Below are 11,425 nucleotides of genomic sequence, written 5' to 3' on the forward strand. Positions count from 1 at the left end.
GGAGCTACTACTTGATTGAAATGACATTTTGATGACAAAAACCAACTTCTTTATGCAATAGTCAGGTAAAATAGTTGGTAAAAATAAATTGATTGGTTGCAAATATTGAGTTTACTGTCCCGCTATCTAATTATAGCCTCAAAATCCACTATTAATTGAAAAGAACAACCTAACCTTTTAGAAACATATTGATTCAGGGTGAACCTAAAGTAACAAATACTTACAAAAATGTTCTGACTTACAGGGGTGAACAATTATTTGTCTTTTGATAATATTTTCTTTGGACCTATTACCAATAATTGTAGTTTAAATATTGTTTCAGGTTTAAACTTTGATGGGTTATACAAAGTTAGCGGAAAGTCTAAAGTGCAGAGTTTACGCAGACTTTATAACCAAAGAGAAGCAGTCAACTTAGCAGACTATGATGTCCCTGTGGCTACTAGTCTACTGAAAACATATCTGAGGTAAGATGAACCTAACCTCACTCTGTAGTTATTGATTTGGTCCTTATCTGACTAATTTGTAATTTTAATGGAATTGGTGTGATTCATGCTATCTGTCTGGTCTGTATAATGTGTCGCAACAGGCTTGTTTGTAAAATTGAATGTCAACTGTTTAAACATTTATTTGTTGGTTTTGGTTGGCCCTACAACACGAGCTTTCCAACTGTGCAACTTCACTAGTACGTGAAGCTGACGGTGGTGTTCTAACAGTAAAACACTTCCTGAACAAACATTTTGTTTTGAACTGTCTGATGGGGATTGCATAATTTAGTCTTTCACGTACTTGGTTGTTCTTCTGATGTCTACAAGGAATTATTCAAAGCTACAAATTATTGTTAATCAAATTAATGGTATTTAGGGAACTGCCTGAACCCATATTAACCAACGAGCTGTTGGCTAAATTTGAGGAAGCAGCTGCAATCAAAGAGCCATCTGCACGATCATATGAACTCAAATATCTTGTGGACAAACTACCAAACTGCAACCGCCAACTGCTCGCTTGGCTCATCAAACACTTCCACCACGTCACTGAACATGTAAATATAGGCCTAACTTTCTACTTTGGTTTTTGTGAGGAAATATTTTTTTTTATTTCATTTAAACTAACTTAGTAAAGTACTATGATTGACTTTTAGTCAATACTACTATTTATTGTGCATGATAAAGTTTTATTCCAAATACTTAAAATATGCAGTGTTGGGGAAGCTACTTTTAAAATGTAGCTAGCTACAACTACTGCTACATTTCCAAAAAAGTAGCTTAGCTACAGCTACAGCTACAGTTCCGAAAAAGTAGCTAGCTACAACTACAGCTACAATGAAATGTAGCTACAGCTACAGTTTTAGCTACTTTCCCAAAGACGTTACTTTTTATTCCACGCACATTAGGTAAATGTAAAATTAATTGCAACAACATTTTTATTGAACAAACATTTAAACAAGAAATGTCAGTATTGTATCTAACATTACTTAGAAAACAAATTATTCCTAGATTTTATTTAATTTGTTGGCATTATAAACCTAACATTACAAAAACAGCATCAAATAGTTGGGTGTCCCATCATATTTAGTACTTATTTTTTAATATTACATTATTTTTAAGCATCTTATATGTAAATTTCATTAAGTTCAAAGGACATACAACCAAACTATATTTTAAAAGTTAATTTAAATCTTTAATATAGATTCATTTATATATGTCTTATATCAACAATTAAGACCACTTAAACTGTAAAACGATGATTTAAAAATACTTTTTTGTGTTACCGAGCCAAGCCTATTGAAATTGGAGTGTTTTTTCTTTCTTTACTTTAAATGTTAAAAACGACATTGCTATAACTTTTAACCATAGTGATAAGTTACTTGTTCTATGAATAACACTTTTCAATGTCAAGAAATCGTCCTTTATTGTCATTATGCATAGGGCAAATTGTGCTTCAACCTAGTTGGTACAGAAAACAGTATTCAGCAACTTATCCTGAAATCGGCTTTTAATTTAAACATGTTGAAATTTGTAAAGTAAAAATAACATGTAGGCCTACTTGGCAATGTAACAAGTTGGCTATAGTAGCTTTGTTCTTGCAAGGACTAAACAGATACATTCCTAATAATTAAACTTGGTATTCGTCATTAAATCATAGCATAGCCTAGGAATAGAGCTGTTAGCAGGAGCAAACTATGCTATTTTTTTAATGTAAGTTTCATGTTATATGGAGATTTTTTCGTTACTATTATCATGTAGTCTAGGCATATTTTAAATCTCATCAGGTAATTTCCTCTTTGTTAATTTAGTAAACCTTTGAAAAATCTTTGTAATCTAACCAAGGAAGGGCTTGTGACGATGAACCACAATCAACAGCTGAAGCAAAGGTTGATAGACCAGCTTTCTCATTAGTTTAAGGTTTAGTGTTGGTTTCCATTAAAACCCTAGTTAAAACACTATCAATATATAACAAAGAAACTAAATTGATTACTAATTTCCCTGTCAATCACTTGCAAGCATTCAATAGCTTGTCTTGTCACTGGTACCGGTAACGTTTAAACGTCGTCTGCATCTAGCGATTTTATTTTATCTGACAGTAATCATAGAGTAGTAAATTAAGGAAATGAAAGCTAAAAATGTGGATAACACTTATTTAATGGCCTCCATATGTCCACACAACGTTGTAATAGGGAATGAAACGGCTGCAACCAGCTGTATGAAGCCAAGAAAGTAGGCCTAATTGTTTTGGAAATCTCAGTTTGAAAGATGTTGTTTCACGTAAGGTTGAGGTTATGGTAAAAATCACTATCTCAAACAATGTTAATGTAGCGAGAAAAGTAGCTAAAATTCCGCTACAACTACTTTAAAAATGTAGCTAGCTACAGCTAAAGCTACAAAATCTTAAAAGTAGCGACGCTACAGCTAACGCTACTAAAAAAGTAGCGCGCTACTGTAGCGTCGCTACTTGTAGCGCGCTACTTCCCAACACTGAAAATATGTTATAGGTACATAATCTGAGAAATAATGTATAGGCCTACATTTGGCTGGCATTTTTGTGTACATTTACTAAACAAATTGATAACTACTCAAAATTATCTTTTAAAACAACTTAAATATGAATAATAGTGAAATTAAAGTTACAACTTCTGCATACTGCTAACTAATATCAAGAAAGCTCACCCAAACCTAGACATAAAGTCGTCATCACCAGAAAACAGAGTTTTCAATACATCATAACATGCGTATATTTCATAATCATTGATTTGATGGTACTTTTTTATAGGAGAAAAACAACAAGATGAGTGCCCAGAACCTAGCAAATTCAATGTCAACTGTCATACAAGCTAGTCAAAAACTGACTTCTGCGCTACTATGCCACTGTGACACACTCTTTGCTGACTGCGAACTTGTAAAGTAAGTTGTCTTCCAGTTAAGAGTTGAGTGAAGATTATTTAACATCATACCCAACTATAAATGTTGTTATTCAAGCACATTCAACACAATTAAAGTTAGCAAAACCAAATCTATTTAATCGCTCAAGAGTACCAATTAATTGTATTGTTATTTTTCTGAGTACAGGCTAATTCACTGTATTTGGCTATTTTTGCTACTTTACATGCAACACTTGTTACATGTAGGTAGAATGTAGTAATTTTTATGGTGGTTTCTGCATTAAAGTAGTTGCTACAGTGGCTCCCATGCAAAAACAATACATTTTAATTTTATCCTTGCATTATTAAATTCTGTTGTTGTTGATATCTGTCTGTGAGCTAAGCTGAAAGTAAATGAAACTTACTAAAATTAATTCTTGTTATTATTCTGTGAGCATACTAGTCTCAATCGAAGTACCTTATGATAATTAGCCTATTTAAACATTATAGATACATTCCTCCAATGAGCTGTGGCAGCCCATCTCTACCAGAAACAAAGGAGGCAATTTTAGAGGAGCTTCGTAAGCAAGAGTCATTGCTTGGCCAGCTACATAACGAGATGCTAGCAGGACTCTGCTCCAAGAGCAGAGAGGAGCAGCTGTGGGAGGTCCAAAGGATCATCACACAACTCAAGGTAGGCCTATCAAAACCACACTAGCCCAGTTGGCGTATACAGTACAGAACTCCCAAAACATGTTATTTATTCTCTTATTGTCGGCTAATAGATAGTCTCCAGTTCCATGGATTTTGGTAAACGATTATGGCCAGCCAGTTATACAGCATACATAAGCTTTGCTACTGATGTTGACAATTTGTTTGCCGTAGCTACAGCAGATAATAGCTCATGTTGGCCATTAAAAAATATTAAAATTGACTTACGACAGCTGCTTGTACTGGCATGAATTGAGGATTTAGGTACGAACACTCTATCATCACTGTATAATTATTAAGAACAGAGCAATGTTTACTCCTAAAAATATGATTCATCTCATATTCTATTCAGGAATTATCTTTTAAAAAATAATTAACAACTGTATTGTGTGAATCAGAGAAAATTACGGGTGCTGGAGAGATCAGCAGAGACATCTCAACGCAGCGTAGAAGAGCCAGGGGAGAGTAAAGGAACCGTTCAACAACAACCGCTACCACAACCACAGTCTCCTAACCAGATAGTTGTAGAGGCAGTGGTTGAGAACACAGATCAACACAGTGGTGGTGGTGACACTGTGGACAACAAGCGTGAGTATACTTTCTAGTGTTAAAACTCACAAGTAAGCAACCACAACCACAGTCTCCTAACCAGATAATTTGCTTACATCAATTTTTGCTGGTACATCACATTCAGAATTGGGTCTCATTAATATGTAGCATATGTAGACATGATAGATCTCCTCTAACTAGTAGGAAGCAGGTTGGAGGTGGCGTCATGGTCACATTACATCGGGACTTCCCCTCATGTGAGATCCATTCTTTAGTTACCAATGTGGAATATGTATTTGCAAATGTCCAGCAACCTAGATTAACGGTCCTGATTGGTGCTGCCTATATTCCCCAAAATGCTCCATCTGAAGTATACTCTTCATTCTGTGAAGCGGCTACAAAAGTAAGTTCTTCTCTTTGTCCAGGAGCCCTTATCGTTGTCGCTGGTGATTTTAATCAGCCTGCTGTTGATTAGAACAATGCCTCCAAATTTGAGGAGGCCCCTGAGTATTTGCTGGACTTGGTGGACTACTTGCATCTGGAACAAATCATTGGGATCAAAAATGCAAGGAGTGGTTTGCTTGACCTAGTGTTTTCTTTAAATCCTGGATTGAACGTGTTTGCTTCTGATGATCCTTTAATTATTCCTGATGATAACCATCCTGCTTTGACATTGGACATTTATGCTCACCAAAATAGTAATGCACAACCTACAACTCTCGAGCCTGATTATCACAAGTGCAACCTTGAACAAGTTTATAAGTGAGTTCAAAAACAGTCCTACCCTGCTACAGTATCTATTAACTGCATTGGAGAATCCTTTATTGACTTTAGCAACAACTTAAAGGAAACTATTCTCTTGAATATCCAAGAAGACTGGTACAACAGACATCCTTCCCTCAATGGCTTACTAGGGAGCTCAGATGTCTTGTAGCAAAAAAAAAAAAAAAAAAAAAAAAAAACAAGTACATAAGAAATTCAAGAAGTTTTATAATCTTTGCTGATCAGGATAAATTCAGCGAAATTCGGAGCCAGTGCAAAAGGCTTGCAAGAGTGTGGCACTCCAACTACTGTATATGTATATCTATAGAGTTGGCGAGAGTCTAGACCCAGCTAAACGTCTTTTGGTGCTATATTCACTATCTTTTAACCCTTTGCACTCCAGGAAAAAAATTGTGGTCCTAGCCAAAAATGCCGGTACCTTGCCGGGAACAGTACTAACCAAAAACTCCTGACATTTTTAAAAATGTTTGTAAGCGTTTGGTAAAATTTGTGTATATTTTTGTCTGAACAGATAGGGGCATACTTTTTGTTTCCTTTTATCCTCTATGAGATTCTACATGTACAGGGTAATCAACTCAAGGAGGCCACCATTGGGATATCGGAAACGGTAAGAATTAGAGAAAACTTTAAATGGGGGACATTCCTTTATTTTTTGTGGTAGTTAAAAATATGATTTTATTTTTTTATTTTGGAAAATGGCGGCCAACTTTGAAATTTCTTACGGAATACCCTATATTTTATCATATTTTTTACCCATTCGTTTAGGAGTTACAGCCTAAGGAAAAATGACTTCCGGTGTACATTTTACATCATGTAGCCCCTAAACAAGTAGGTTTATAGCGAAAATGCGAAGAGTAAATAAGTCAAATGAGTCTTTAAATTGCATCCACATTCCATAAAGACCATAAAATACACAGTTTTCCACTTTTCTAGTTTGCCGCCATTTTGGAAAATGGCCGCCATTTTGGAAAATGGCCGCCATTTTTAAAATAATAGAATTAATATTTTTAACAAATTTTATGGTATTTTTGGAGTGTGAATGCAATTTTAAGACTTATTTGTCTACTATTGATTTTACTGATGTCTGATATTTTGGACGTCGGAGTTTTCGGGATATTTTACGGACGTCCAATATATCGGACCACGGAGTTTTTGGCCGAAATCATTACGTCCGATTTAAGGTTAAAAAACCTATAAATTGGTATTTAGCTTTTAATCATTAACCCCTTAAGCATCAGGGATTACTTTGCTTTGTACTCCCTTTTATACGATGTTTCCCATCTTATAGACAGGAATATCTTAAATCATTAAAACTAGTTTTAGGGCAAGTAAAAAAAGTAGTCAAATGTCTAATTTGTCATGCTGTAATCAGACGCACCGTCTCCAAAGTATTTACTAGAGGTGTTCAAGCAGCGTGATTTTCACAGTTGGGCATTTATGGTTGTGTGATTTTAGATGTGCGTAGGGTTGCGCATAATTCACTAATTTCTCAATGAACTAATTTTTCCATTGCAGCCCCTGAAAAATCCTGGGAAGCCAAAAAAGAAGAACTTGCTGTCACTTTGGAAGCTGAGGAGTTGACAAACCTCGCAAAGTCGTTTCAGGCCTTGATTGAGAGAGAAAAATCAGATATATCAGCATTGAAAGTGCAAATCAGAGCTTTAGGAGGAAATCCAATCATAAGGTTAGTTTGTTTACGTGTTAAATGATAGGGTTATATAGTTAATTTGCTACATGTTCTTATTAATTAAATTAAAAATGGAACCTTAACTTGATATTGAAAAATATATTACTTGTTACGTGATGTATATTGTAATATTTTATGTTGGCCTGCTCTACACAGGCACTATACCTTTCACTATTAACTATAAGAGTTTAAATTTTTCAATCATGACATAACCATGTATTACTTCTAAATTACTTCTTTACAGGAATGTTGTCGATGAATCATTGTTGCAACTAACATAACTCAACTAATCTCAATTCACCTAACACTAACACTACTTTAGAATAATGACATAACTGACAAGGAACTGGGTATGCAATAATGAATTGTCAATTCTCACAAGGATTAATTTTTTAGGGCAGACCAAAATTAACATCCGAGAAAGTTTAAGTTTTGTAGATGTAAGGAGACTAAGTAATATCTTGTTTTTAATGATTTGGATATTATTTTAAAAAGTATTTAGAACTTTGAAGTTGATAGTAGAGATGATAACAAAATTATAAAATCTTGATACGGACAACAACTTTTACAAATTGTTCATAAATATTTTATTATAACACAAGTATTGTTTATGTTTACAATACAATAAGGAAATATTACTGAAATTATAAAACATTAGGAATAATTAATTTTCTAATGTCTCTGTGTTGTTAAGCCAAGCGAGTGAAAATGTGAACGTGAGTCAGTTTGATTTCAATTAGAGGCAATGAGCCTTAGTCAAACCACAGACTCAAACAAGTCAAAATGGAAAGACAGGCAAAATAAAGAGTTAATTTTTATTGGTCTAATTTTGAGTTAGGCTTGTTAAGCTATTATTTCTAACACAGTTATACAAATTTGACTCATTACCATCACAAATAAGTCGGTTTTCACTAATATGGTACATCCTCTAGCGACTTTACTGTACAACTGGATAGTCCGAAATTTCTAGTAATCAGGCATGGAGCCAGTCCCCAGAGTGTCTGATTTTTGGAAGTTCACTGTAGTTATCATTACTGTAGTTGTTGTAATAACAAGACTTATATTATAACTTATAATAACTTATTATGACTGTAGTTATAATAAGTTTCTATAAATTACAAATCATTACAGTAGACTCCCTCTTATCCGGACACCTTTTAACCGGACATCGGTTTAACCGGACTACACTCGGCGGAAATTACATCTCTTTAACCGGACTAGATTGGCAGGAAGCAGGCGGTACTGAAACGACTGTTCTCATGGGAAAGATTTGAGACCAGTGATTTAAGTGTCTAAATATAGTGCATCATAAATTTAAGTCAAATACAGTACAATATGTATTTAAACGGTCCGTTTTACGAGTTTTTGTGGATGTCGGTTTAACCGGAAAACCCGTTATCCGGACTGGCCTCGGTCCCAAGGAGTCCGGATAAGAGGGAGTCTACTGTAATATGAAATGAAATGAAAATGAAATGAAATGAAATAAAATTGCAATATGAATATAAATTAAATTAATAATTAATTAATTAAATTAAAAAAATTAAAAAATTTAATTAATTAATTAAATTAATATGAATATGAAATTGAATTGCAGGAGCTGTATGCCAGAGAGTAATGATACGGACAGCATAAATGAAGGATTGTTAATTACTTGCCATGAAACTTCAACCTTACAGGTAAATAGTTCAGTTTATTATAATTATAAGATGTCCTTGGGGAATTAATCCTTAAAAACACCCACTATGAGGATTAGTTATATTTTAGTAATTCTTAGTATAAGAGTTCAATTTAGTAAATTATCAATACAGTAATACCTCGACAATCTGGCTTGTACGGGAGGCCTGGTAGACCGGATTCAGGAAAAGAGAGACCATTGAGAGATCATGTTAATTAATGTATTACTTTCCTTTAATGAATTTGAGACAGCCAAAGTTTAAAACAATGGTTTGACAAAATAACAACAAATAATTGCAGTCTAGGAGCGAGTTCGTTGTTTCATCCTCCGATTTGTGGGTCTTACTATTGCTGCAGGTTTTTTTGTCCTATAGGACGCTAGGCACGAGCCCAGGATTTCACATTACTTCAGGCTGGACCTAGGGGTTGTGGCATTATCACTTAGATAAAATCTATTGGTGATTTGGTGGGATTTGAACCCGGAATCTCAGAGATCGAAGTCCCACGCTCTAACCCCTAGACCAGCTTGCTCCCCATTACTGCAGTAACAGATACTCCATCGTCTTCCATAGTCACAGAAACGTTATCGACGTATTCTGTAATCACGGAAAAATTATGAACACCTCCCATGGTCGTGTAGACATCATAATTGTCTCCCATGATTGTGGCAAAATTGTAACTGTCTCCTGCGACCGTGTAGACACCATCACCGACTCCCGCGGTCACAGACATCATCGTCGTCTTGCGCAATCACGGAAAAATAATGAACATCTTCTGTGGCCGTGTAGACTTGTAATTATTATAGTCGTCTTCCGTGATAGCGGCCAAATTCTGATTACCTCCTGTGACCGTGCAGACATCATCATCAGCCTACACGCAATAGAAAAATTACCGCTATTGTCCTGATTGCGCGATCATCGCAGACGTATTGGGTATTAGTGTAGGATCGAAATTTGACGATCGATGCTCGATACCGATACCGATGTCCAAGTATCGGTGATATTGACCAACGAGAATCGTTATTGTGAATCGACACATCCCTAATTTTATTTTTAAATAGCTTAGGTTACTTTTATTTGTAATATTATAACCTGATTGTCAACTCAAAGATTACCGGTATGTAATTCGAACCATGTTTATCTTCGTTATTGATAAACCTAAAGCATTCCGGCCGGTTTTCTCCTTCTCAAAACGAAAAGTCGTTTTGTGGTAGTGTTAGGGCGCATTTTTAACCTAATAGTTGAGATTGACCAGATCGTTATCACGATTACGCTTCCTGTCTATGTTTCGTTGTTGTCGCGTTGGTGGCATTTAAACAAAAAGAAACAACAAATAAACAAATTATAGCCACACAAAATAACGATAAATGCACAAATTTAAGTTACAATCATGCTAACACGATCTGTCTTAGCAACACAAAACAACGATAAATACACAAATTTAAGATACAACCATACAGTAGACTCCCTCTCATCCGGACACCTTTTAACCGGACATCGGTTTAACCGGACTACAGTCGACGGAAATGACATCTCTTTAACCGGACAATTATTATCGGCACATTGGTTTAACCGGACTAGATCGGCAGGAAGTGTGCGGTACTGTAAAGACTGTTCTCGTAGGAAAGATTTGAGACCAGTGATCACATGTCTAAATACAATGCTCTCCTAAATTTAAGTCGAATATCACCGTAAACGGTCCATTTTAATGAGTTTTTGGGGACGTCGGCTTAACCGGAAAAACCGTTATCCGGACTGGCCTCGGTCCCGAGGAGTCCGGATAAGAGGGAGTCTACTGTAGTAACAATATCCATCTTGAGGGTTATGTTTTCACAAACTCAAACAACTATGTGTTGAAATAATTATGTTCTTCATAAGGATAACATGGGAACTTTCAAAGCCACTGGGGCAGAGCCCAAGGGACTTTTTCAAAAATGTAAGGCCAGTTTGTAAATCTACGCGACACGCTCTTTCCAATGAGACGTCAATGGATAAAATTGGTTAGGAAATGGCGGAGGAGTTCAACCGACAAAGTTTCATGTACAGTAGCGTATTAATTATATAGATGGTATGGATCTACAACCAACAGATTTAATCAAAGTTAAATAAAAAAGGTAACAGGGTATTTCATTATTAGTTTTGCCTCGGAAAAAAGTTTGAACTCTATAATTTTGTAATTTGTGCACGGGTCCCCTCGTTGAAACTTATTTTGGTACTTTCTCTTATTTTATTATCAAAGTGAGTGTATAAAGCAATAAGTACCTGTTAATTGTTTTTAGGCTGAAAAGGAGGCGTTGACTTCTTCACTGATGGAAGAACACTTCGCTTGTGTAGATCTTAGGGTACAAATAAAGCTGGCCCAAATATGTGAATACATGGCTCATCTAATGTAAGACGATCAAAATATATATCAAAATGTTGACTTTACTGATTAAAATTGTAATACAACATTTAAAATTGTATAAATTATATGCTTAATTAACTTTGTAGAATGTTTGTAGTCACTTAAAAAAACTGTTATTAATTAGTTACAGTAGTCTGCTGTAAAATGTTACACTTAGTCCTTATAAGTTTTATATATTGTATTTTATTTTGTTACTGTATATATTTTGTTATTTTAGTAAAATTGTTATGAATTAATACTAAACTTATTTTTTCTACTTATCT

General features: G+C 35.0%; 1 protein-coding gene across 1 annotated transcript in view; it reads left to right on the plus strand.

Moving 5' to 3' along the window:
• The window catches only part of LOC128987068 (ralA-binding protein 1), a 30,085-nt gene extending 18,736 nt beyond the window's left edge, over positions 1-11,349 (plus strand). The window contains exons 5-12 of the mRNA XM_054407750.1: positions 323-464; positions 862-1,039; positions 3,268-3,398; positions 3,866-4,049; positions 4,465-4,654; positions 6,914-7,082; positions 8,680-8,761; positions 11,038-11,349. Of these exons, the coding sequence (XP_054263725.1) occupies positions 323-464; positions 862-1,039; positions 3,268-3,398; positions 3,866-4,049; positions 4,465-4,654; positions 6,914-7,082; positions 8,680-8,761; positions 11,038-11,151 (1,190 nt within the window). The 3' untranslated portion in view covers positions 11,152-11,349. The remainder of the gene's footprint in view (positions 1-322; positions 465-861; positions 1,040-3,267; positions 3,399-3,865; positions 4,050-4,464; positions 4,655-6,913; positions 7,083-8,679; positions 8,762-11,037) is intronic.
• Positions 11,350-11,425: the final 76 nt, after the last annotated feature.

This window comes from Macrosteles quadrilineatus, unplaced genomic scaffold, assembly GCF_028750875.1.
Source record: "Macrosteles quadrilineatus isolate MER2022 unplaced genomic scaffold, UCM_ALF_1.0 Scaffold_2__2_contigs__length_208266976, whole genome shotgun sequence".
Taxonomy (NCBI): domain Eukaryota; kingdom Metazoa; phylum Arthropoda; class Insecta; order Hemiptera; family Cicadellidae; genus Macrosteles; species Macrosteles quadrilineatus.